General features: G+C 53.9%; 1 protein-coding gene across 5 annotated transcripts in view; it reads left to right on the forward strand.

Annotated features, from left to right (window-relative positions):
* Positions 1–26,478, forward strand: part of FARS2 (phenylalanyl-tRNA synthetase 2, mitochondrial) — a 483,127-nt gene extending 456,649 nt beyond the window's left edge. For all 5 annotated transcript variants that reach the window (XM_062184260.1, XM_062184275.1, XM_062184252.1 and 2 more), the window contains one exon: positions 26,192–26,478. In XM_062184260.1, the coding sequence (XP_062040244.1) occupies positions 26,192–26,330 (139 nt within the window). In that variant the 3' untranslated portion in view covers positions 26,331–26,478. The remainder of the gene's footprint in view (positions 1–26,191) is intronic.
* The last annotated feature ends 462 nt before the right edge of the window (positions 26,479–26,940 follow it).

Below are 26,940 nucleotides of genomic sequence, written 5' to 3' on the forward strand. Positions count from 1 at the left end.
CACCAGGTGGCCCTCAGACGACACCTGGGGAGAAATGTAGGATGTGTGTGTGCACACACCCACGTGCTGGCCTCCCTACCTGTGGTCTCCAGTGTATAGGTATGGCCATGACAGGCACTCTGAGTGTCCGCTAGGCAGTGGCTTTCTGTCTCCCTAGTCACCAGGGTCCCGCCGCTCAGAGTCCCCCACCGAGTCAGGTGGCGGGACACACACAGCTCTTTGCAACCAAGCTTGTTTGCAAACAGCTCCTCCTCAGCCAGAGTCTCTATAACTGTGGCCTCCAGGAAGCAGCAGGGTTTGGGGTTTGGCTGGTGAAAAGTGGTGGCTCAGCCAGGAGGAAGCCAGCGGGTGGCTCCGGGGGTGCATAGAGAAAAATGTCTTCCATCCTGTGGTTCACTCCCCCAAATGGCTGCCTTGGCCAGGGCTGGGCCACGCCGAAGCCAGAAGCCTGGAACTCCATCCTGGTCTTCTGCACAGATGGAAGGATCCCAAGTTCTTGGGCCATCATCCTCTGCTTTCCCAGGGAGCTGGATCGGAAGCAGAGCAGCCAGGTGCTCCAGTACGGGATGCTGCTGTGAGGTGGAGGCTTAACCCTTGCACCACAACGCCGGCCCCTAAAGTCTCAGTGTTTCCTAAGCTGCTGCTATTTGTCCTGCTCAGAGACGACAGCAATGCATAAAGCTAGGGAGGAAGTCCTGGCCTATCCAGCCCGCCTTCCGGTGGGGAGACAGAGATTACAGGCCGGCGCCACGGCTCACGAGGCTAATCCTCCACCTTGCGGCGCTGGCACACCGGGTTCTAGTCCCGGTCAGGGCACCGATCCTGTCCCGGTTGCCCCTGTTCCAGGCCAGCTCTCTGCTGTGGCCAGGGAATGCAGTGGAGGATGGCTCAAGTGCTTGGGCCCTGCACCCCATGGGAGACCAGGATAAGCACCTGGCTCTTGCCATTGGATCAGCGCAGTGCGCCAGCCGCAGCGCGCCTACCACGGCGGCCATTGGAGGGTGAACCAACGGCAAAAAGGAAGACCTTTCTCTCTGTCTCTCTCTCACTGTCCACTCTGCCTGTCAAAAATAAAAAAAAAAAAATTTTTTAAAAATTAAAAATTAAAAAAAAAAAGATTACAGGCAGGGCGTGGCATGTGGTATGGTCAGATTGTGGAGTGCGGTGGGGAGTGCTGGCGTGGGTGCAGCTTTAAAGGAGACAAGCGGAGAAGGTCGGTGCTGGCAACTGAGCGAAGGCTTGCAGGAGCTGCGGGGCTGGCCGGCCAGGCAGAGAGAACAGCGGTGGCCAAGGGTGGAGCAGAGAGAGCAGCAGAAGCAGAACTGTCAGGCAGGAGCCAGACCACACAGGGCCTTGAGGGCCGTGCAGGGAAAGCCAGCTTCCATTCTGGACGTAGTAAAGGAGGCTTTAGGTGGCTCCCGGCCGAGGTGACAGGTGACGGGAGCGTCTCGGGTTTCCATGGCAGCACTCTGAGTGCCCCCCCCCCCCGGTGTGGGGGGACCCTGAGACCATGGCAGGAATGCAGACGGGAGAGGCGGTGGCCAGGCTGACCGCCAGGCTGACAGCGGTGGAGGTGGTGAGACACGATCCCACGCAGGACGAGTTCTGAGCAGGGCCTGGGTGTGCGGCCCTGGTTTCTGTTGCTGACGACGCATCCATTTTGAAGACGGTTAGCGATGGTCCAAGGTCAAGGGCCACAGGGTGGGCGGCCTGCCATGGCCCAGTGGGTCGTGTGTCAAAGGTCTGCGAACACACAAGCTTACCTCTGGTTGCCCTCTCTTCCTGGAAGGCCACCAGGGTTCAGTCACAGACACTCCATCCTGATGACTTTATCTGACCCTAGTCACCTCTGTAAACCCTATGGTTGCCTGACTTTCTACCCCTTATAACCCCACACTGGGGAGTCACAATGTGGGTTTCCAAGAGGACAAAGCATAGTCAATCCACAGCAGCTGCAGGATTTGCTTGTTAGCTGGTGCGCCATGACGTTGGTGCTGGGCTCTCACAGCTGCCATAGGCCCTTGGCCATGCATGCCCACCCTGGCACACCGTGGAAGATTACATCAGGGCACAAGTGTGCCTGATGGCAGGGGTCCTCGGGGAGCCTCTTAAAAGCTGGAGGCCAGAGTGGGTGAAGGTGGGACAGACCCCTGAGAGGCCACCTCCCCCGCAGGGCAGCTCGGAGGAGCCGCGGCACCTGCTGACGCTGCACTTGGAGTCAGAAGTGGGGCTGACGTCACACTGCTGAATGATCTGCCCTCCTCTCTAGCTGGAATGTGTTCCGTTATCAGCCCATTCTTTACCTTCCCAACACGCCTCTGGGTTTTAAACGATTGAATATAGAGATTGACTGGCCTTAAAATCTGTATGTCCAAAGCCTCCACCTTCGCTAATTCTAACCTAATTTTTGCTTAAATGTTTCAATTCAGACCACATCTTTTTTTTTTTTTTTAAGATTTATTTATTTATTTGAAACATGGAGTTACAGAGAGGCAGAGAGAGAGAGAGAGAGAGAGAGAGAGAGAGATCTTCAGTCCACTGGTTCACTCCCCAGATGGCCACCATGGCTGGAGCTGCGCCAATCCAGAGCCAGGAGCTTCCTCCGGGTCTCCCATGTGGGTGCAGGGGCCCAAGGACTTGGGCCATCTTCTGCTGCTTTCCCAGGCCATAGCAGAGAGCTGGATTGGAAGAGGAGCAGCTGGGACTTGAACTGGCGCCCTATGGGATGTTAGCACTGCAGGTGGCAGCTTTACCTGCCACAGTGCCAGCCCCAGGCCACATCTTAAGATCAAGAGTTTATCAAAAGTGGCTCTAACATATAAAGTAAAAAAAAAAAAATACCCTGTCCCCAGGCTGGTTCAACCCTGTCCCAGGAGAACTGCCACTGCTGTCCCCTGCCTCCCACCTCGCCCCCCTGCCTGTGCTCACTCCTCCCCTTCTTCTCGTCCCCGCCCCTGCTGTGGGGCGAGAACCCATGCCTCCCAGCTCTGCCTTCACCCCTGGCTTTCAGGAGCCCCCCCTCTATTTGCATATTAGTCTTAGGGGGAGACGGACCCATGGAAACAGTGTTCTCAGGTCTGGAGGAAGAGAACACGATGCAGAAGGCGTTGGGACTCCCAGGCCCTGAGACCAACGGTGCTGTAAGATCTGGAACATGCCCCTCACCAGGGGCAGGCAGGGCCAGGCGGGGGTCCAGCAGGGGGTCACGGCCACAGGCACAAGTGTGAAGAGTGACGCTGAAGAGTGCAAGCCCTGGTTATCAACGAGTGCCGGCCAGTCTGCCGAGTGTGCCGCAGACGCCGTCTCCCTGTGTCCTGGTAACACGGCGAGGCTCAGAGAGGCTCAGCAGCTTGTGGGGTGACACAGGGCTCGTTGCAGAGCCTGAAGCAGTCACCAAAGACAAGTTCGCTCAGCTGCTGCCGCCCGAATACTTGGCGTTCAGGCATCCATTCATTCAGTTGTTGGGCAAATACAAATGCTTTGTAACTCTCATTCCGTATGCCTGCAACAGTAACTGGCTGGGTTTGTCCAGGGTTTGAGGGGGACCAAGAAAGTGCCTTCCTCTCCCTTCACCCAGTCCAGGTGAAATAAAGTAAACCAGGAATCCGGCAGGTGGAGATCTGAATGCAGCGTTGTTACTGGCGTGGCTGCATGAGAGGGTGTGGCTTCATGAGAGGGCGTGGCCGCATGAGGGCATGGCTTCATGGGAGGGCATGGCTTCATGAGAGGGCGTGGCTCTGTCTGTGGTCCCAGGCAGGCTCCCCAGCTGGCCTAGCTCTGCTCCTCCCTCCGTGGGCACAGGTGTGCACCACACGCACAGGCCTGTGCAGGAGAGCTGAGCCGCGCAGATCCAGTCCTCCATCTCGTCCCGTTCAGCACAGCGCTCCTCCGAGCTCAGGGGCAGAGGGGCAGCAGGTGACAGTGCCTCAAAGAACCAGCGAGAAGACCATGGGCTCTACCGGCAGGAGAGAGGGGAAGAGACAGGGCCTGCAGGGACTTCCTGTGTGTGTCCCCACAGTGTTGGCTAAGCTTGCCAGCACAGTGTGACATAATCAGATTCAGCTGTGGTGGGGAGAATGGCTGGAGAAGCCACAATGAGGGCAGAGATGGCCGGAAACGGGCACTGGTGCCAGCCCGGATGGGAGATGCTGGTGAGACAGAGGCCAGCGAGGGGGCTCTGCCCCAGGATGGGACAGATCCAGCTGCCCACAAGGAGGAGGAGGAGGAGGTGTAGTCGGTGGTCACAGGACTCCCGTCCTCAGACGCCCAGCCATTGCCTGCCACCAAAACCTCCAACCCCGGCCAACACCTTCTGAGCCGAAAGCCCTGTGCAAAGTGTGTTCTCTCCCAGGTTCATCCTCCGCGTGAAAACTTCCTTCTGACATCTTTACCGTCTGCAAAGCAAAAAGGCCATAGAGAGACGCTATCCTTGCTGTCCCAAAGCTACTGTTGTACCTGAGCGAGTGCAAACAAAGGAGCTCCACACATTGATAAAATGTGATGGTCCTTTATTGCCTGCGGTGGAGAGTGGGCTCATGCCCTAAAGAACTCTCGACCCTGAAGCCCAAAGCAACAGGGTTTATAAAGGCAAAAACCACAAAATCAGGAGGGGAATTCATGGTTGCTAGGATCGGGCGGGGGGAGGAATACATGGTTACTGGGGTCAAGCTGACCTAAAACCTATGCGAAACTAGTATCAATTATAATCTTGACAATACCAGTTACAATCTTAACAATTCCAATTATAATCTTGACGTTAATCCAGGTATTGGTTTTAATCATATGTAGGACATAGACAAATTACAGTTTTATCATTAACCCAGGTGTAGCCTATTCACTTCCAAGCTTGAGCCATCATGCTGGGGGTTTCTGTGCTCTGCCAAGTGTGATGTAGTGGACTGCTATTGTTTTACTGTTTTAGATCATAGTTTCAGACCAGAGTCTCACAGTGGGGGGGGGGGGGGGCACCTCCCAGAACGGAGTCTCAGGTTCTCCAGAATGGAGTCCCTACTGTCAAGGTGCTACTTCACTACAAGCTCGGTGCAGCTGTTGGCAGGCCGCTGGGCCTCCTTCCTCGTCTGCACTCGGAACGACGTGGCTGTTGTTAATGAGGAAACACAAACTCGGGCCCATGTTTGCCTGCTGCCTTCCCTTAATGTAAATATGCTCCAGCCGGTCAAGCACACAGCTCCTGGGAGGCTGAGGGTTGGGGTGTGGTGAGCTCCGCCCCGGCACTGCATCCGCGTGCAGCCAACATCTGCTGAGCCCCTGCCGGGGGCCAGGCATCGTGCTGGGTGCTGGGAAGGCAACGGCGGATAAGAGAGACACCCTCTCGGAGTTGGTGGGACTGGCACTGGGGGACGCATGTGAGTGCCAGACATGATGACACAGGGACCATGTGGCGCTAGGGGAGCCCGGAGCTCTTCTGAGGGACTACCGCAGCAAAAAGCGCACAATGGGCAGGACTCAGTAGGAATTGGTAACGTGGAAGGCTGAGCCAGTGGGGTGCAGGATGCTGGGTACGGCAGCCGTGAACTTGCCCTCGTAGGAGTGACAACCAGGAGCCCCTCTCCTGGGCACACAGACCCAGCCCTTGGCAAACATAGCACACGTTCAGTGTCAGCCCCTGGCTCACCCCCTGATCAGACCAGACAGCTGAGGCCAGAGAGAGGGTGGGGAAAGAGACAGTGGATGGAGTGAGGTGAGGTGGGCCATTTCAGGAAGCCTGGCTGCAAAGGAGGGGCTGGAGGTGGACACGATGCCCGGAGAGGAGAGCCAGTTGCTTTGAGAGGGACCAGACTTGGACTTGTCTAAATGTTGACTGACCGGAGGGAAGGGAAGGCTCCCAGGGGCAAGGAGGGCTGCAGATGCGGGGGGGGGGGGGGGGGGGGACCATTGGGAGAGCAGCTCTCCAACACTCCGAAGGCAGCGGGACACACTGTGGCGGGGTCGGCCTCAGAGGGAGAAGGGCCAAGTCGTGAGTTTGGTGGCAGAAAATTGAACGAGTTTCTTGGTGGCATCTCATCTCTGCCTAGGAGAAAGGCAGGGTTGTTTTCCAAGATGGCTGTTGGTGGGCTCTCCTTCGGTGAGACACCGCTCGTCCCCAGGCGTCTCTCATGGTCAGCACGTTCTGGTGGGACCTCTAAGTCTTTTCTGCTGGACACCCTCCCCTCCCTTCCTCTCCCCTCCCCTTCTCCTCTCCTCCCTTCCCCTCCCCTTCTCCTCTCCTCCCTTCCCCTCCTCTCCCCTCCCTTCCCCTTCTCTTCCCCTCCCCTCCCCTTGCCACCTAGGATTTTTGGCTTCATTTTTCCAAGCTCAGGTGAACTTTGTGGTGTAGAAGGTTAGGTGGGTTTGGAGGGGCGGGGCTGAAAGCCTCACACTGCATTCCGCATTGCTTCTAGGTTGGAGCATGTGCCCAGGGCAAACCCAGTCTGGTAGACAGCACCTGGGAACACGGCCCTCCACAGGAGCCACATTCGGGAAGCTGCAGAAGCCAAGCCTCCTTGGGGTGTCCATCTGGGGAGAAAGGCTGAGATAGCCGGTGCACTGACCCAAGCCTGTAGACCTCGACTTCCTACCTTTGCTTTCAGTTTATTAGGCAAATGGCGTTGTGCAGCCTGGGAACTTGATGCAATAATAACAATAATAATAAAAACAATGCAATTCTCAGCAAGCAGTAATCAACCTTGCCCTGCTGAGCAGAAGGCAGACGCAAGCAGGAGCCGTCGCAGTGGGCACTGGGCCTAGCAGTCAGGGCTGATGTGGCTCCTACCCCGCCGCATCAGAGCCCCTGGGTTTGATTCGCGCCTCTGGTTCCTCACTCCAGGTGGGAGGCACAGTAATGACTCAAGTTACTGGGCTCTTGCCTCCCACGTGGGACACCTGGCTCACGTTCCCGGCTCCTACCTTCTGCCCCAGCCCAGCCTCAGCCATTGAGGACAGCTGGGGAGGGAGCCAGCACACCCTCTCCCTCTGACACGGGAAGAGGAAGGGTACTCCTCCCTGCACACCTCTGGCTCCAGGGTGGGCCTGGGGGGAGCCTGTGCTAGCCAGGAGCTCCCCCGGGGTTGTGCGCAGGAAGACAACTCCTCCCCAATGCGCCCCCAGTCCCCACACCTTTGCTCCATGGCCCCAGATCCGCAAAGCGACCTTGGGCACCAGGTCACTATTCATCCACACGCCATCGGTGACACAAAACAGCACTTGTGAGTTTCTTCCGTTTGACAGCTGCCCGAGTGCGGGAGTGTCTCTCTTCCCTGGCGTAATGGCACATCACTCTGTCAATGCTGGAAGAGTCAACCTTCCTCCAGCCAGCTCTGCCCTGGCTGCTCCCTGGGGCTTCCCCTGGCCACACCTGGTGCCCAGTGGTGGCTCACTGGATGTCTCCATTGAGATGTGCCAAGATCGCAGGAAGGGACAGATCAGTGATTTATACGAAACACTTAAGCCTCTTCTCTCTCCTCCTGCTCCAAGGAGATGTCATAACTGATAACATCAGGGCCCCGGCTCCCTGGGTTTCTTCCCCGCCCCCTCAGAAATCCATGCACCGAGAACTAAAATCAGAGGGCGTAGGTAATTAAGAGACAAACGGCAAAATGAGGTTGTGGTGGTTTCTAATCGTGGCCGGCTAGATGTTAATTACTCGTCGGCAGTTGTGAGAGCGGGCTGCGTCTTCGCACACTCCCGCCCTGTTCTCGCCCATCGTGGGCAGCTCTCAGCTGCCGCCAGGACGGAGCCCATCATCCGCGCGGAGCGACTTGATCTTACCCGACAGTGACTCAGCATCTAGCCGAAGCCAATTAGCAGCTTTGCAGCCCCTTGTTCAGCAGAGCCACAGCTAAGTCAGGCTGCAGATGCCTAGGGGCTCCCCGCCCAGGAGCCCTGTGTGTGTGATGGCAGCCGGTGGGCGGAGCAAAGTGGACTTTGAGTTCCGAGGTCCCCAGCCCCCATCCTCGCTTCTTGTCTGGGCTCACCAGACACTGGCCTTGAGGTTCTTGGAGAGTCTAGAACCCAGGATCCAGAGCTGCTGTGACCACTGGTCCCCACGCAGGGATCGAGGCTAGAGACAGTAGTACCTGTTCAGGGTTACGTAGGTGGGGAAGGGGAGGCCCAGGTCACGGGACCCCAGGCCTCCTGCGACATCGCATGCGTTGCTCCTTCTCTGTGCCTCCCTGTCTCTCGGGAGGGAGGTGTGGAATCCCAGAGAGGCCACTGCCAGGGCGTCAAGGGCACGTCGCGTAGCCCTTTGGCTGTCTCCCGAGGGCCGCCATGAGCACATGAGGTTGAGAAGTACATGGCCTAGCTGTTTGAATGGGTCCAAAACAAAGTGGAAACTCTTGTTTTAGGTACTGCAAGTCCCTTTGGACTTGACTGGGGAGCATTGAGGCAGAGAGAAATGTGCTGAATCCGGGCCTGTGCTGTGGCCCAGCGTGTTAAGCTGCTGCCTGCAACACTGGCATCCCAGTTGAGTGCTGGTTCAAGTCCCGGCTGTTCCACTTCTGATTCTCCTCCCTGATAATGTGCCTGGGAAAGCAGTGGAAGATGGCCCAAGTGCACCCATGGGGGAGACCCGGAGGGAATCCAGGCTCCTGCTTGAGACCTGGCCCAGTCTGGCTGTTGTGGCCAGGTTGGTTGGTGGTTCGGTCAGTCTGTCTATGTCTATCTCCATCTCTGTCTCTCCCTCTTCTTCTCTGTAATTCTGCCTTTCAGATAAATGAATTAAATCCTGAAAGAAAAAAAAGTGACGAATCAAAGTCACCTCCACAAATGCTGCATAAATGTGGTGGCCAGGGGCCCGCCGTGGACAGCAGTCCATCTGGCAGTAACGGGGACAGCGCCCCTGGGCACTCTTGCTTGAGGACTCGGGCTTCAGATGCAAACATCTATTCCAGTGTAAGAAGATACTGGATCCCTCCATCCCAGCTTTCTCCCTGGGCACTCACCTGTGTTTTGTGTGTGACTGTTCTGGGCACTGGACTAGACCTCTGTCTGTACCTAGAGGCCAAGGTGGGTGAGCGTCCTTTAATGAATCGTGGAAATGATCAGCCACGGCACGGAGCCATCAGCCCCCCAGGGGCTCTGTTCTGCCACCCGTCACCTCCCCCTGTAACACGGGTCCACTTCTCGTGGCTTTGTTCTGTCCGGTGAAAGCAGAACAGCCCATCAGCCGCCTTTCTCGGCTCTGTTTTGATTTGCCCATGGCTACAGGTTACTGCAGAGAGCGGCTTTAAAAAGCGAAAACCAACCAGGACGTATCTTCCAAGTCAAGTACAGTCAACATACAGAGGAACTTTCAAAAGTTCATGGGAAACGGAATTAAAAGATCACTTTGTTTGGCATAAAAAGTCTTTGATATCTGTGCTTAGAAGGATCTTCGAAAAGTCCTTGGGAGATGCAGCCTATGAACACACTACGCGTGGATTTCAAATGTTTGGCACCAAAAGAAATTTATCTTTTAATTCCATGGTCCATGAAATTTTCAAAGAAGCCTGGGACTTTTCAGAAAAAGACTCACCAGCCTGCTCCCTGCGCGTGCTTTTCAGGAGACGTGGCAGTCCAGGGGAGGGGACAGGTCACACAGAGCAAGGTGCTCAGACAGCAGGCTTAGTGTGACGACGCCCAGACAGGGACACCCAAAGCCGCACACACGGTACCCCAACTTTAATTGGCAATCATGCTCCTGTTGCTTTCTCTCTTTTTCAGTGAATCCCAGGACACAGAACTTTTTCTGACTGTAAACGTGTGCATTGGTCATTAAATAAATTAATGAAACTTGGCCGGCCAAGATTTATTCTAGTAACTGTTTGCTGTTATGGAATCGTTGCTTGACGCCAGGCTGCGTTTGGAGCTCATACACAGTCGCACACTGCATAGCAACGTCATGGTCAGCAGTGGCCCCCGTATACAGAGGCAGTCCCATCAGGGCCCGTCTGGTGCTGCAGCCACCATAGTGCGCCCTGGTGTTTGTCCAGTGATGAGATCTAACACGCTCCTCAGACTGCATCGCCGTCGTTACCCAGCGCGTGGCTTTATAAAGAATGGTCTCATTAGTCCCATTTGAAGCTGTCGAAACTGAAGCTTCGATGCAGTGACTCGCCCAGAGGAAATCTCCTAGCACAGGGGAGAGCAGGTCGGTGAACCCCAGAGGCTGGGGGTGCAGCTCTTTGGCAGTGTGGCTTCAGCAGGTGTTCCCGCGAGCTGCCAGGCTGTCCGGGAGCCTGGACTGAAGGTAATGGCCAGGACAGGAGGTCCACTTCTCTGGGCTGTTACCCCAAATTAGGGTGATTTGAGGAGTGGGTGCTAAAATGGAGTCTATCCCTGGGGAATGGGGACATAAGACAGTCCTGGTAGATAGGAAGCCAAGCTTTCGCCAGCTTGTGATCCACGCCATCTTCTTGTTAACAGCTTCTCACGTCCGTTCCTGTTGGAGTTTAGTTTCCTTCTACCTGAAATGCACAGGTGCTTCAGAGTGCTCCTATAAAAAAAAAAAAAAGTGAATTAAAAGAATTTTGAGGAGCCCAGCGCTGTGGCTCAATAGGCTAATCCTCCACCTTGCGGCGCCGGCACACCAGGTTCTAGTCCAGGTCGGGGCGCCGGATTCTGTCCCGGTTGCCCCTCTTCCAGGCCAGCTCTCTGCTGTGGCCCAGGAGTGCAGTGGAGGATGGCCCAAGTGCTTGGGCCCTGCACCCCATGGGAGACCAGGAGAAGCACCTGGCTCCTGGCTTCAGATCAGCGCGGTGTGCCGACCGCAACGCCCAGTGGAGGGTGAACCAACGGCAAAGAAAGACCTTTCTCTCTCTCTCTCTCTTACTGTCCACTCTGCCTGTAAAAAAAAAAAAAAAAAAAAAAAGAATTTTGAGGGGTCAGCACTGTGGCACACAGGGTTAAAGCCCTGGCCTGAAGCACTGGCATCACATATGTGCGCAAGTTCTAATTTCAGCTGCTCCTCTTCCGATCCAGCTCTCTGCTATGACCTAGGAAAGCAGTAGAAGATGGCCCAAGTCCTTGGGCCCCTGCACCCACATGGGAGACCTGGAGGAGGCTCCTGGCTCCTGGCTTCAGATTGGTGCAGCTCCGGCCATTGCGGCCATCTAGGGAGTGAACCAGCGGATGGAAGACCTCTCTATCTCTCTCTGTAACTCTTTCTTTCAAATAAATAAATCTTTAAAAAACATTTTTTGAAATCCATATGTAGAATTTTTTATATACACATTTCTTTTTTTAAAAAAAGATTTATTTATTTGAAAGAGTTACACAGAGGAAGGAGGAGAGGCAGAGGGAGAAAGAGAGGTCTTCCATCCACTCCCCAACTGACCACAACGGCCAGAGCTGGGCTCAGTCCCAAGTCAGGAGCTTCTCCCAGATCTCCCATGCGAATGCAGGGGCCAAAGGACTTGGGCCACCTTCCACTGCTTTCCCAGGCCATAGCAGAGAGCTGGATCAGAAGAGGAGCAGCCAGGACTTGAACCGGCGGCGTTCATATGGGATGCCAGCGCTGCAGGTGGCGGCTTTACCTGCTACGCCACAGCACCAGCCCCTATATACACATTTCTATGAACTTTTTGAATGGATTTCAAAAATTCTTGTGCCAAAAATAAATGTTTTAATTCCATTTTTCTATCTCCCATTGATCTTTCATTGAAGATTTTTGAGTAATAAACTTCTCTCATTTTGTCTGAATATGTTGTGGTTTTGCCATTATTCTACAGCGTAGCTGGGTTGACATTTTGTGGATACACCGTTACCACCTGCCCTTTCTGGGACTTCAGAAAAGCCTACTTCTGCGTTATTCCTTTTCAAGTTTTGTTTCTTCTGTAGCTATTTCTGAGGTCATCTCTCCTGGTGTTCCACAGTTCCATTGCAATGTGTCCAATGCTGACTTCTCATTTATCCCATTCGGGACTTCCTGAGTCTGAGGAATCTGTTAATTCTAGAAACTTCTCCGTCATTGCATCTTCAACTAGAGCCTCTCCTTGTTCTCTCTATATTCTGTTGATATGCATGCTTTGTCCTACTTGTTTCCTAACCTCGCTCACACCTTCCATTTCCTTACCTCTCTCTACCACAGTCTAAACAGTTCCGCACAGCTGTCCTCCAGTTTACTAACTCCACATTCAGCTGTGTCTACTCTGCTGTTTCACGGTTTGCCTCATTTTACAGTCACATCTGTGCTTTTCTTTCCATGCATTGTATGTAGGTCTTTTTCAAGCTTGCTGTTATTTTTTTCATAATCTCCTTTCCTTTGCTCATTTTGCCTTTAAGCATTTTAAACATTCCTAGATGTTTAATTTGTAATTATTTTATGTGTTTCTTAGGTGGTTGCTGTTTCTGAAATCCTTGGGATACTCACCCTTCTGTGCTCTGTGTCTCGTGACGGGCACAAAACGAGCTGTTTTCTCGTTCTGTGGTCTTTGGTTGTGAGGTTGTGTTCCCTGGAGTGTTTCCTGAGCTGGTCTCCTGTGGCCAGCCTTCTCTCCTAGAGCTGTTTCTTTATTTTCTTCTCCCAGCTACCAGTCTACCATTACTTTATTAATGTGAGGGTTTGAAGTACTGGCTGCCTGGGTCCCTGAGTCCATGTGAGGTTCACATCCTCTGTGATTCTCAGGGTAGACTCCTTCTGTCTCAGGACCCAGACAGATTCCTTTTCTCCATTCTGTGTCAAGGGTATGTATATTTTCCTAGTCTGCGGTTGGGTCCAGGACACAGCCTTTCAGGGTACCCACGTTAGGGAGGACTCTCAGTTCCAGCTTCTTGCATGTGGGCCAGACCTTCGTCCCTCAGGTTGATGTTAAAACCTAGACTCTGGCCGGCGCCGCGGCTCACTAGGCTAATCCTCCGCCTTGCGGCGCCGGCACACTGGGTTCTAGTCCCGGTCGGGGCACCGATCCTGGCCAGCTCTTCCAGGCCAGCTCTCTGCTGTGGCCAGGGAGTGCAGTGGAGGATGGCCCAAGTGCTTGGGCCCTGCACCCCATGGGAGACCAGGAGAAGCACCTGGCTCCTGCCATCGGATCAGCGCGGTGCGCCGACCGCAGCGTGCTACCGCGGCAGCCATTGGAGGGTGAACCAACGGCAAAGAAAGACCTTTCTCTCTGTCTCTCTCTCTCACTGTCCATTTTGCCTGTCAAAAATAAATAAATAAATAAATAAATAAATAAAAAACCTAGACTCTGGAGCTGGTGCTATGTCGTGGTAGGTAAAGCATCTGCCTGCAGCTCCGACATCCCATGTGGGCACTGGTTTGAGTCCCAGCTGCTCCATTTCTGATCCAGCTCTCTGCTATGGCCTGGGAAAACAGTAGAGGATGGCCCAAATCCTTGGGCCCCTGCACCTGTGTGGGAGACTTGGAAGAAGCTCCTGGGTTCCTGGCTGTGGATCAGCCTAGCTCCAGCTGTTGCAGCTATCTGGGGAGTGAACCAGCAGATAGAAGACCTCACTCTCTTAATTCTGCCTCTCAAGTAAATAAATATTAAAAAAAAAAAATGGGTCACAGTAACTCATACTGCTGTCTATTCCAGACAGCTTAAGCATCAGACACTGTTGCAGTGTGCATTCTTGATTTTTGTACCTAGAAATTTTCCTCTTGGTTTCTCATCTCAGCCGTCTGCTTTTTTCCTTACTTTTTATTGTTTTTAAAGACAGAGGGACAGAGATCAACAGAAAGATCTTTCATCTGCTGGTTCACTCCCCATGTGCCCATAACAACCAGGACGGGGCCAAACTGAAGCCAGGGGCTCAATCCAGATCTCATATGCGGATGGAAGGAACCCAAGCACTTGAGCCACCACCTGCTGCCTCCCGGGGTGCACATTAGGAGGGTGGAGTGGGAGCAGAGCCAGGATTCAGAACCAGACGCTCTAATACACGGTGTGTGCTTCCCAGGTGGTATCTAACCTGCTGCACCAGAATCATCGCCCCTACTTTTCTAAAAATCCAAGACCTGCATTTGTTACTCAGCTCATGCAGTTGCTTGTAGCAGCAGGATCTTACTCTGTCCTGTTCTGCCGTCACTCTGGAATCTGCCCGAGTCATTCTGTCTGGCACACATTGGGCAGACTGTGGTGGGGAGAAGAGAGACGCTTTGATCACCTGCTGTAAGACAGCAGTCTGTCCAGCCTCTACTCATTGTCATGCCCAGTAAAGCTTGGGCCTGAGTGAGGGAGCCGGAAGATGCAGAATGCGCCAGTGTTGTCCCCGGCTAGGACAGGGTGCCCCGGTGCCCTTGAGCCTACACTGAGGTTGTGTCATGCTTCACCTTCGACATTAACTCACGGGCTTTCTTATATTGGGTGTCGCCAAAACATGGGACAGAATTCGACTTGAGAGAATTGGTTATGTTTCTCTCCAGTACACCAGAAATGTACGCTTGCCATCTTTTTCTTTTCAGAAGTAGTACCAAAAGAGAACACGTCTTTCCACTGAGCTTGAAAACGGACAACTGCAACTCGATAACACATTGCAATGGTTTATTGACCGGGACTTTTACTTTATTAGTACTTTGTTCCGAGTTCCAACCGTGGTTCACTCACGTGACTTCAGTGTCTCCTAACTGACGGAGTAGTTAGGAACAAATAGCGTTATATCTGTTTTATTGAACCCTGGAGAGAGCCATAGATTTATCCAGATAGCAAAGAAAACCAGACCACCAAAAATAAATAAATAAATAAATAAATAAAAATAAGGTTGTATACCTGAACCTGCCCCAACCCCATTACCCCAAGCAAAATTGCTTTGTAATGGAAGCACATTTGAAGGCTGTTCCCTCGAGTCCCATCAAGGGATCAGCCTTATGAAACCTATGAGTACTCTGAAACAGGAAAGTGGTTGAGACGTTCCCCGCTCACATGAGACAGCGTCCCCCACCCAGGGGGCACTGGGAGCGTGCTCCCGCGACAGCTGGACACCAAGGCTGGAATCCCACCTCTGCCGCCCAATATTTGACTAACCTTGGGCAAGTCATCTTTAACCCCTCTGCATTAATAGTTTTTGTGCTCGCAAAAGAAAGGAAGTAACTACGATGGGAGAACTGTAGTAAGAATTACGTGAGACAGTGTGGGCCGATTTGGCTCAGTGCCACGGCAGCAGGGCTAGTGACCCATAAGTGACAGCCATGTGACCCACCTGAGAAAAGCCCTGGAATTTTACAGCGGGGTGGGGTTTGCATGCCTACAGAACTGTGGTACTGTTCCCACCTGCTGGAAACTTGAACCCTGGAACGGATTGAGGCTTTCCTTTTGTTTTTGTCACAAGTCCTAAAGCAAGTGGACATGGATGCCCCCACTGGTTCAACGCATGGCCTGTGTCCTCTGTTCCCCAAGACTGACTTGATGGCTCCATCAGCCCCATGCTTTCCCTCATCCTGGCTTTGTATTTTGTTCATATTTTCTGTTCATAGTGAGGGTTAAAATGGGGACACGTTGAAGGGCCCAGCACTTGACCACAGTAGGTCAGCACTTGACCACAGTAGAGCGTTCTTCCCTTTAAAATGTTCTTTTCTTTCTCCTTTCATTGTGTTTTTTTTTTTTTTTAATTTTTGACAGGCAGAGTGGACAGTGAGAGAGAGACAGAGAGAAAGTTCTTCCTTTTGCCATTGGTTCACCCTCCAATGGCCGCTGCGGTAGGCGCGCTGCGGCCGGCGCACCGCACTGATGCGATGGCAGGAGCCAGGTGCTTCTCCTGGTCTCCCATGGGGTGCAGGGCTCAAGGACTTGGGCCATCCTCCACTGCACTCCCTGGCCACAGCAGAGAGCTGTCCTGGAAGAGGGGCAACGGGGACAGAATCCGGCGCCCCGACCGGGACTAGAACCCGGTGTGCCGGTGCCGCAAGGCAGAGGATTAGCCTAGTGAGCCATGGCACCGGCCTCTCCTTTCATTGTTGCTCTTCACGCCCTGCACCTTCCCTGCTAGGTAGCAGTCACTAATGAAAATCAGTTCCCCTGTTGTGACGTAGGCATGGTCATTTTGTAAAGAAGCATCTCGGAATTTAACTGGTAAATAACGAGCGCTACTGTGGTCTCGCTATTCATGAGGTGGTTGGTGATAGCTGTGGTGAACTTGACAGGGCTGAACAGCTGAGTAGGCTTTAGCAAGCAGAAAGTGAGTGAAGTCACGGCCGGGCCTGCGGGAGGTGATGGTGCCACCTCCCAGGGTTACTGTGTGGTCACAGCCCACCGGGGAGATCCTGTGGACACGACTTTGTCATTGTTCACTGCGCTTATTGCTGCTTCTGCTCTCAGTAACACAGTGTGTGACAGTGAGGCCCGGAGCTTTCTTTAGCTTTACCCATATTTGGAATTTGAAAGTAGTGTTGGCGGCCAGCACTATGGCTCACTTGGTTAATCCTCCGCCTGCGGCGCCGGCATCCCATATGGGCACTGGGTTCTAGTCCCGGTTGCTCCTCTTCCAGGCCAGCTCTCTGCTGTGGCCCAGGAGGGCAGTGGAGGATGGCCCAAGTCCTTGGGCCCTGCACCCGCATGGGAGACCAGGAGGAAGCACCAGGCTCCTGGCTTCGGATGGGCGTAGTTCTGGCCGTAGCGGACATTTGGGGGGGTGGGTGAACCAACGGAAGGAAGACCTTTCTCTCTGTCCCTCTCCCTCACAAACTCTATCTGTCAAAAAAAAAAAAGTAGTGTCCACATCCACGTTGTCCAGGGTTCTTAGACAAGCTCCCGTCAGTGTTTCCTCGCGTTGGCTCTTCAGGTTCACGGGGGGTCAGCCTAGAAGGTGAGAGGGAACCTGTCAGGACCGTGCCATAACACTCCAGCAGCCATCCAAATGGCCTGCACTGAAACCCGCCAAAGGTGACCAGTTCCCAAAACTGCTTGGACTCTTTATTTTTTTGAAGAATTTTTATAGGACCAATCAAAAGCCACATTAAAAATATATTTTAGTACTTTATGCTTTCCTTTAACACATATGGGATTGGTTAGATGACTTTTCTCCATCATTTGTAAAAACACGAAGTCTCCCTTTTATTGCAGTAATTTGAATAGTCATTCATAATCACCTGAGAAATTCAAAACCCTGCTGACTGAGTAACACTGTGAGGCCATGGTACTCCCCACTAGGAAACGGGGAACTGAGGCTCAAAGCCCTTCCGTGACTTGCGCTGAGTCCTTGTCTCGCAAAGAGTGGTGGCTCCAAGAATGCAGGTGGCTGACCTCTCGGACTGTCTGCCCGTGACTGTGTCCTCCTGACTCTGTGCTAGGCAGGAACAAGAATTTTTCTCCCTCTGAAAGAGTGCGGTCCCCAAAATGAGCTCCAGTCTCATCTTGAGCAAGTTACGCTTGGGAGTGTAATGTCTGCTATAAAGCCAGGCGGATCTTGGCTTCTGTGGTGTAGAAGATAACGGAGTGGTTTTTAGTTCCCCTCTTCCCCGTGGCCCACAAGAGCCTTAGGGATTAGGGGGCGGAGGACCAGCAGGTGGGATCCTCATGCCCACTTCAACTGGAGAAGCTTTGCTTTACACCATGGAATTTGGGAGGTACAAGTTGGAAGGGTGTTATGTAGCAGACAGATTAGAGCTCTGTTACTTAAAAAAAAGGGGGGAGAGGGAGAAAGGGGGGGGAGGAAAGAGAGAGGAGAGGGAGGGAGGGATGGAGAAGGGAACCAGAACACCCTCAGATGGTGCTGCTCGGAGAAGCCAACCTGGGCTGAACTTCACACAAGCAGACTGTTTTCTGAAGGTGAAGCAACCAAAACCTAGAGAAGTTACGTGGCCTGGCCAAGGTCCTGTACCTCAAAGGAACAGAAATTAGGGTTTGAGCTCTGATCCCAGAACTTTGTACATGTCATTCCCCCTGCGAGTGACACTGCCCACCACTCCCTTTCGTCTTCTGTCACCTGTTGGTTCTGCCCTCTCTCTGCTCTCAGCCCACTGATACTTCCACAGCAGGCCTTCTCTGCCCTTCAAGTTAATGGCCCTTTTATAGCCTCATGGTAACCTTTAGCACAGTTGTGCTTTATGTTTCTTCGTGATTCATTGATTAATGCCTGTCTTCTGTGTTGGACTGGGAGCTGACAAGGGCCAGGTTGTGGGTCTTGTTTGTTTTGTCTCACCAGTAGGTTCCCAGTACCTCACAGACTGCATGGCATGACATGGATCTTCAGTGCATTTGCTGAATGGATTAAGTGATGAATTGGATGAGTGGATGGATGGATGGATGGATGGATGGGTGGGTGGATGGGTAGGTGGATGGGTGGATGGATAGATGGGTGGTTGAGTGGGTGGACGGATGGACAGATGGAAGGGTGGATGGATGGATAGGTGGGTGGGTGGGTAGCTGGTTGGATAGATGGATGGGTGGGTGGGTGGGTGGGTAGTTGGGTAGATGGGTGGTTGAGTGGGTGGACGGATGGACAGATGAAAGGGTGGATGGATGGACAGGTGGATGGGTGGGTGGATGGATGAATGGATGGATAGATGGGTGGGTGGGTAGACAGATGGAGGGGTGGATAGATGGAGGGATGGGTGGATAGATGGGTGGGTGGGTGGACAGATGGAGGGGTGGATGGATGGAAGGGTGGGTGGCTAGATTGGTGGGTGGGTGGTAGATATATGACCCTGGGGACATTGGTGTTACACATGACATGTGCTGCCTCTGCAGTCCCTTCCCTCTGTCACCCCCAGTGGTCCTGGCGCTCCCTAGCCAAGGCTGTGGTGCTGTTTTGTCACTGATCGTTAACTGAGGAGTTTGACAGGGCTGCCGTGGGGCAGGAGCACTGGGGTGAATCGAAAGCCAATGAAGAGAAGCACAGCACGTACTCAGCAGTCCAGTGGAAAGGGGAGCTCGCTCCCAGCCTGCACCCTCTGCCTGGACTGGGCTGCCCCAGAAGTCTCCCAACACAAGGCTCTGCAGAGGGAACTCCAGCATGGACCAGCAGGTCTTAGGGTCCCTTCTCCAGGACTCTGAAAAACATGTGACTTGTATGATGAATTCAAGGTATCACTGCTGAATTCCAGCCTAGTACATTAAGAATAGGATTGTTCTGCCGGCCAAATCCTGTTCTGCACCTCTCACTCGCTATTTGTCAGGGATGGCACTAGCAGTTATCCCAGAGGGTCCCTCCTCTGAAGTATTAGTAAAGTGACAGTGTCACTGGAAGAGTAGGTAAATTTCTCTTTATTGATATCTGATTCCTCCATATTAACTGACATTGGGTCATGAAGTAATTCACTTATTTCATCCATTAATCACTACAGAAATAAAAGCTGGGCAGCATTAACACAACCATGGGTAATTCTACTTAGGAATAATAGAGGGGTGGTCTTGCAAACCCCTCGTATGGGAGCTGCTAGCAGTGAATGGTGGCCAGGATTCCAGCACACCTGAGTAACCCTCTATCGTTTGGGGGAACTGAGAGCTCAGGGTAGCCTCTGGGCACTGAAGAGTTCCCCACCCTGTTGAGGGCTCCTACAGGGACCGATCCTGGACCACTTGTTTTGCCTTGGATTCCTGCTGAGGCTTCTTAGCAAAAAAAGCAAGGTCCTCCTCTGTGCCTCCTCCCGCACAGCATCTGAACTCCGCCTGCTGTACACCCAGACAGCCCACTCTGAACTACTCGCCTCTCCTTGAACTTGTCTGTGCCTGCTAACTGTTCCGCCCCCGCTCTTTGCAGAAATGGCCTCTCCTCGTGACCACAGACTCGTGACCTGTCAGACTCACAGCCCCCCCATCCCCATAGGACACCAGGCCGTGCCACTCTTCTCGGGACCCCTAGAAGGGCTGGCCACTTCCTGCACACGCCATGCCCGCAGCCAGCTTTGTCCTGAGATTACATCCACCCTGTCCCTCCCCCGGGAGATCGTGCCTTCTCTGGAGCGGTCCCCATAGGGCCATTCCTACGTGGAACATACACTCTCAGCAGCTCTTTTTTTTTGAAATGGAAGAGGGAGCATACAGTGAGCGCCTCCTACCGCAGTACCAGCTGTTTCACTCTGCCAACTCGAAGGTGCTCCTAGCCCTTCGCTTGTCAGAATCCCACACATCCTTCAGAATTCTGATCGACTCTCATCTCCGCTGCCAGCCCTTTCTGTCCTCCGAGTTGTCTGCGAACCCTGACAACTCACTTAGCAGTGAGCACTAATACTTTGTCCTGTTAGCTGTCTCTCCGTGCCCATGACTTAGCCCACAAATAGATTGTAATCTAGCCTAATCCTTGTTTCCATTACTTTGGGATCCTTCTTCGTCTCATGCTGCCACCATGTCATGCACAGAACAGCCACCTCATGCATATTCATGTATTGATTAAGCAATTCATAAACCCACTGTTATCTCCCACAATGTCTGTCTCGGCACAGAATAAATAATTGCTGATCCATGGATTGAGTTGGAAACGTAGCACTTCACCTACCGCAGATCTTCTGTTTTGCATCCCGACTCATCCACCCAAGTGTCGGCGTGGTTGGGAAGCTGCCTGGTCACGGTACAGAAGCAGAGTTAGCTCAGCAGACCGAGCTGGAGAGAAAAATAAAACCTTTTCCAAGTTTTCCACACAACCGAAAAGCACAGAGCTTTGGAATCTGTGCAAAACGAGACGTCAGTTGGTTTAGAAATGTTAGAAGAATGCAAGAGGATGGTTTGGGAAACAAGCGGAATGGTTGAACAGAATTTTCAGAAATGGCCCAGCTCTGCCATAGCGTTGTGAGTGGGAGGAGACCATGAAGTCATCGGGATCGCATGCGGGGAATCTTGGTTGCTGAGCTATCGGGGTCAGGGAGACAGAAGCCACATCACACTCATCAGACTCCACACTGTGTGCATGCCTGCGACCTGTTGATTGTCTTGTTCTTGTGTTGCAGTATAATGTGAAGTCCCAACATTGATTTCCAGTGATAATCAGCTATGTTATTTGGGCCAGCCCTCCTCCTTGGATCTTCTTAATGTGATGAAACACATATCATATAAAATTTGCCACTTTAGCCAGCTGCACTGAGCGCATTCACAGAGCTATGCAGCCATCACCAGCGTCCAGCTCTAGAACTTTCTCAACTTGAAGCCCTACCCATTGCACAGCTCCTTGTTCCTCACTGCCTCCTCACTCCCCAGCCCCTGAACATCTCCTCTCTGTTTTCTGTGTCCATGAATTTGACTACGTTGGGTAGAGTCAACCAGCGTTCGTCTTTCTGTGTCTGGCCTGTGTCACTTAGCAGTGTCACAGCATGGGGCGTATCAGGGATCTGTTTGTACAAGTGAGGAAGTTGAAGCTTAGATCATTTATCTGAAGTCATCCAGGTCTGTCTGAAAAAAAAAAAAAAGGTTTGTATTATTTTGCTTATTCAAAGGCAGACTTAGAGAGAGACAGAGCCCTTCCATCCACTGGTTCACTCCCCCGATGGCCACAACAGCCAGGGCTGGGCCAGGTCAAAGGCGGGAGTCTGGAACAACATCCAGTTCCCCCACGTAGGTGGCAGGGGCCCAAGCACTTGGACCACTTTCTTTGTGCTGCTGCTTTCCTGGGCACATTAGCAGGGAGCTGGGTCAGAAGTGAAGCAGCCAGGAGTGACACCAGAGCCCATATGGGATGCTGGCCTCGCAGGCAGCAGCTTAACCCGCTGTGCCACAATGCTGGTCCCATAAAATCATCCAGGTCTCTCCGTGGCCAAAGTGCAGGCTCCACAATCCTGAGATACATAAGTAATAACACCAGTTGTTACCATTACATAAATAATAGCATAAATAATACATCATACACAAATCCGTAAATAATAACACCAATTGTTACCCATAAGCCTGAACTACCCCTAAACACGTGACCTATTTTTTTTTTTCCACTTAATCCTGTCAAACACCGCATCAGCTCATTGTCTGCATCTTAGAATGAGAACCCGGACCAGAGCGCAAGCACTGGCCCAGGTCCTGCAGCTGGGAAGTGGTCGCTCTAGGCTGGGCCCCACCCCACCACGCCCCTCCGTAGCGATGCCATTGGCTTCCCCCAGAGCAGTCATTTGCATAGATGCTTGCTAGTGAGGACCCAAAAGCCAGGGCTGGGACTCCTTCCTCCCGAGACGCTTGGCTGCAGACACTCCCTCACAAGTTCCAGAAGTTACCAGGAGCGGCGGGAGTGAAAAACCTGCGGTGCTTTGAAGCTTCCCCGAGGACTTGGCAAGCGTCTGATGCTAAAAAGCATTTCTTGCCTGCAAAATGTGTGTCCCCAGGGAACTCTCGAGCTGCAGGCGACGTGAAGCTGAGGCGGAGCAGGGTGGTCTCTCCCGCCCTGGCCCTCTCCCAGCAGGGCCTGCGTTGGAGCTGTCTTCCCCAAGGCAGCAGCTGTCAGAGGAACCATCTGCTCTGGTTTCTTCTGACTGGCTCCAAGGAACAGAAACCCTCCCGCAACCCCATCCCAGGAGGAAATCGTAACCGTGGCAATCTCAACAAGAAGCCGCTGGGATGCTGTCTGGCTGTGAGCCACGCTGAGGCCGGCTCAGAATGACCCTGGGGAGCGCCAGACAGGCGGCGGGTTGTGGAGAGAGTGGAGAGGGGTGGATGGAGGGAGCTGAAAGGCGGCCAGCGTGTGTGCGACGGCTTGAGCACCAGCGTGCCCAGGGGCAGCCAAACTGGTAGACCCTGCCCCCATGAAGCCAACTCACCTCCTTGGTGCTTCTGTCACTCATGTCACAAATGCATCTGCTGTGCAGGCTCCGGAAGGGCGGCCGTGTGCCCAGCTGGCTCGTTCCTTGCACGTGGGCATTGCCGGAGTCTTTCCTGAGTCTGTCTGTCTGTCTGTGTCTGTCTGTCTGTGTCTGTCTCTCTCTCTTTCTCAGCTGACAGCTACAGCCTGTGCTCTTTCCTTGCAACAAGACCACAGTGCCTTGTTGCTTAGGGCGCCCAGGACAGGTCATTAAGAAAGTGATGCACAGTATCAGATACCAAGTCTCATGATCAGAATTTCATTCTCAGGGCTGGCATCCCATGGGAGCCCCAGTTCGAGTCCCGGCTGCTCCACCTCCAATCCAGCTCCCTGCTAATGCACCTGGAAAAGCAGTAGAAGATGGCCCAAGTGCTTGGGCCTCTGCCACTCAGGTGGAGTCCCAGGCTCCTGGCTTCAGCATGGCCCAACCCCATTGTGGCTATTTGAGGAGTGAAGCGGTGGATGGAAGATTCATTCTCTCTCTCTCTCTCTCTCTCTCTCTCTCTCTCTCTGCCACTCTTCTTGTCAAATAAATAAATCTCTTTTTTAAAAAAAGGAATTTCATTCTCAGATATTCCCTTTTGGCACACACACATGCACGAACACACACACACACATACACAGAGAGAGAGAGAGAAAGGCAAAGGGGAAAATGGCTGACTTCGTTTCCTATTGAAGTTGCACCCAATGCTAAGCAGTAATTCATCATCCTCCCTGATGGTCCTCACTTCCCTTTGCAGCCAAGCGTAACCAGTGCATCCACCCTCCCTGGGAAGGAAGCTCCTCCTGTCTTCTTACCAAGATCAGATTCCAAGCCCCCGGAGGGAGGTCCAAAAGCAAGGCCCCCAGGTCTCCATGTGCCAGCCCTCTCTCCAGTCAGGGAGGGAGGAAGAGGAGATGAGGGAGAGGGCGCAACCCCCCCCCACCACCACGTGGTTTTGCCTTCTGCAGTTTCAGTTACCCAGGGTCAGCTGCAGTGTGAAGATACTAAACTGAAAATCCCGAAGATAAGCAGTTTGTAAGTTTCAAATGGCACAGTGTTCTGAGTCGCATGGTGAAGTCTCCCACTGCCCTGTCCCAGCCCGTGTGGGCAGGAAGGGTGCCTGTCTGTGTCCAGCTGGTTCACATGGGATCCACTGCCTGGATTCTCACCCTGGCATCCCTTAGTAGCGCCCTGATGGGCTGTCCCGTGCATCACAGGGCTTGCATTCACGTCACCCATATTTTACCCCATAGCGGCCCCGAAACACAAGAGGGGTAAGCAGTGATGCAGGCAGTGTTGTTAGCATTGTGTGTTGTTAGCATTGTCCTATTTTATTAATACTTACTCTGGTATTTTACTGTGCTCAACTTGTAAATGAAACTTTATCACAGGTATGGATGTATAGGAAAACCACATACGTAAGTCCAGCACCATCCCTGGTTCCATGCATCCATGAGGTCTTGGAACGCACCCTCATGGATAAGGTGCCCCTAATCTGGACAGCCAGCCCCTATCTGTGTCAGCCCCCTGCACATTTCCCTCACTCAGTCCTTGTACATCCTAGGGAGCAAATATGACCACTCGCCTCCCTGCGCAGCTGACGTCTCTGGGACGCAAGGACTGAGATCTCACAGAGAGGCAGGAACGGAGTACGAACTGTAGCCAGGCCCCTGGAACGGCAGCTGCAGCTCCCATCCGCCTCACCGTGCCCCAGTTTTCGCAGGCAGAGCCTTGGTGCTAATCCCCTCCTTCATCTCGTGCCTCTCTGGCTCTGGCTCTGTCCTGAACCCAGCCACACCCAGGCAAGCATTGCATTGTCCAGGGCTGGGCCAGACTAAAGCCAGGAGCTTTTTCCAGGTCGCTCCCACATGGGTGGCAGGGGCCCGAGCATTTGGGCCATCTTCTTCTGCTTTCCCAGGCCATTAGCAGGGAGCTGGATCAGAAGTAGAGCAGCCAGGACTCGAACCGGCACCCATATGGGATGCTGGCATTGCAGGCCATGGCTTTACCGGCTGTGCTACAATGCTAGCCCCTCTGCCTTTCAAAGAAGATACCCACACACAGAGAGGAAAGATGGAAGAAAGAAAGGATGGAGAGAAGGGGAAGGAAGGGGAGGGAGAGGAGGGGAGCAAGGGAGAAAGTTCTCCTTCTCTGTGGTTTGCAGGCCTCACTATGCCCTAGAGTCAGGAGGAGGTTGGAGGTGTGAGAGGTCACAGGTGAAGTCCGTCACCACACAGACCTGGGGTCTTTCTGTCTCACTAGCAGTTAGGGACTGAGGGCTTACTTAGGTGGGTGTGGCATCTAGTTAGGGACTGAGGGCTCAGGTGGGTGTGGCACCTGGGGCAGTCCCAGCCGGAGCTGACAGTAAGGAGAAAGGACTTCCCCAGGCCGTGGGAGGCCTCGGGGCACTGAGGGCAGCTGTGTCTCTCCCTGCCGTGAGGTCCAACCTGAGCTGGGCTGGCTGGAGGTTGTTGTCCCCCTGTATCTGGAACAGGCCGCTGACGTCCAGGGAGGGGTGGAGCAGGCCTCCAAGTGCTATCGGCCAGCCCCCCTCCCCTTGCCGTGTGCTGTCAGCCCGCCCGGTTTTGTTAGCACCTCGACCATGACGTCTTCCTGGAGCTCAGCTTCAACAGGGGCTCTGCACCTGGCTCCAGGGCAGAGAACCCTGCAAGGCACAGACCCTAGGTGCAGGGAGCCACTCCTTTCTGAAGGAGGCAGGGGAAGCAGGACCCAGAGGACCAGGCTGGCCGGGCAGCAGGCGGGGGCTGGAGACATCGGAGGAGCAGGTGCGGGCGGCCAGGACCACAGCTGACTCCTCACTTCCCAAGCACGGTCTGCCCAGCCAGCATCTGGCATGACACAGAGGTGGGGGCAGGACAGAGAACCCCAGAAAGAGAAACCCTGGAAGGACCAGGAGGCCCATGGACGCCAAGGCCCAGGACACCAGTTGGCAAATATGTGGGGGCGTGGCCCCTGGCCCTGCCTCAGCCGCCAGCCAACACTGGGCCTCTCCCTGGTTGGGCTGAGCTGGGGGGCCTCACCCCGCTGGGGCCCCTGCCTGGGATCTGCTTGGCTTGCGTGGGCTTCTTCACGGGGGGCGGGGAAGGGCACAGGCTGGCCCTGCGGTGGCTGCGAGCTGGGGAAGAGGACCTGCTGGGCTCTGGAGCCGGACAGACCCCTCAGTGCACAGCTGAGAAGTGTAAACGCCTGCAGAGGGAAGGTGTCAGCACGGCCACACAGCTGGGGATGGATCGGAAGTGGAGCAGCCAGGACACGAACCAGCGCCCATATGGGATGCTGACGCTGCAGGCGTTGGCTTTAGCCTGCAGTGCCATAGTGCCAGCTCCTCTCGGGGCTTTGGAACATCCGGTCCAGGGACACCCCACAATCCTGGGTACTCTGGTGCTTCCCTAATGGACCCCCTCCCCACAGCACATTGACGAGATGAGGGTCACTGGCAGGAAGTGGTGTCTCTGTGACGTCAGGCCAGGATCCTCCTCGGCTGTCTGCCATGGCTGAGCAGCTCGGTCCGAGCAGGAGGCAGGCGTGCACCTCACTCACCTGCCTTCTCTCCCCCTGCAGGACACACAGGACCAGCCACTGTTACCGCATCACGTACCGCCACATGGAGCGGACCCTGTCCCAGAAGGAGGTCAGGCATGTGCACCAGGCCGTGCAGGAGGCAGCGGTGCGGCTGCTGGGCGTGGAGGGCCGCTTCTGACGCCGCTGCTCACCCCTGCTCCGGGCCCGGCATGTGCTGCGAGTGGAAGACGGCGCTGTTTGTGAGCTGCAACGTGCGTGGTCTCTGGATAAATGGGGTCAGTTTTAGGACGTGGAGGAAAATGAATGCTCCCCCCTGGGAACCTGTTGACACGGCTCCTGTCTTTTGTTTGGGGAGAGGGGGCGGGGAGAGCAGTCATCTCCAAGTTCTGGCCCGCTCTCTGCAAACATGTTGCCCGTTGGCACTCAGGGTGGCTAATTGGTCCCCAGGTCCCATTGAGCACCAGGCGCAACTTCCTGCCTGACGGGCTCTTCTTCCCCCGTGTCATGAGCGGAGCCACATAGTGGGACGTCAGAAGCTCCCCCTGCACAGACGTGACACAGGCGCACCTCGCTGTGTCACACCTGTATCGCGCTGTATCCATTGTGCCTTGTAGACACCGCATTTCCACAGGCTGACGGCTCGTGGCAGCCCGGCGCCAAGCACCGCCATCAGCGCCATTTTTCCCAGGAGCTGGGGTGCTCATTAGCAGTGTGAGCGATAAAGGTTTTCTTTTCCTTTTTATTAATTAATTCGTCTTAGAGGCAGAGAGGCTGATCAAGAGTCCCAT

This window comes from Lepus europaeus, chromosome 3 (assembly GCF_033115175.1).
Source record: "Lepus europaeus isolate LE1 chromosome 3, mLepTim1.pri, whole genome shotgun sequence".
Classification (NCBI taxonomy): Eukaryota; Metazoa; Chordata; class Mammalia; order Lagomorpha; family Leporidae; genus Lepus; species Lepus europaeus.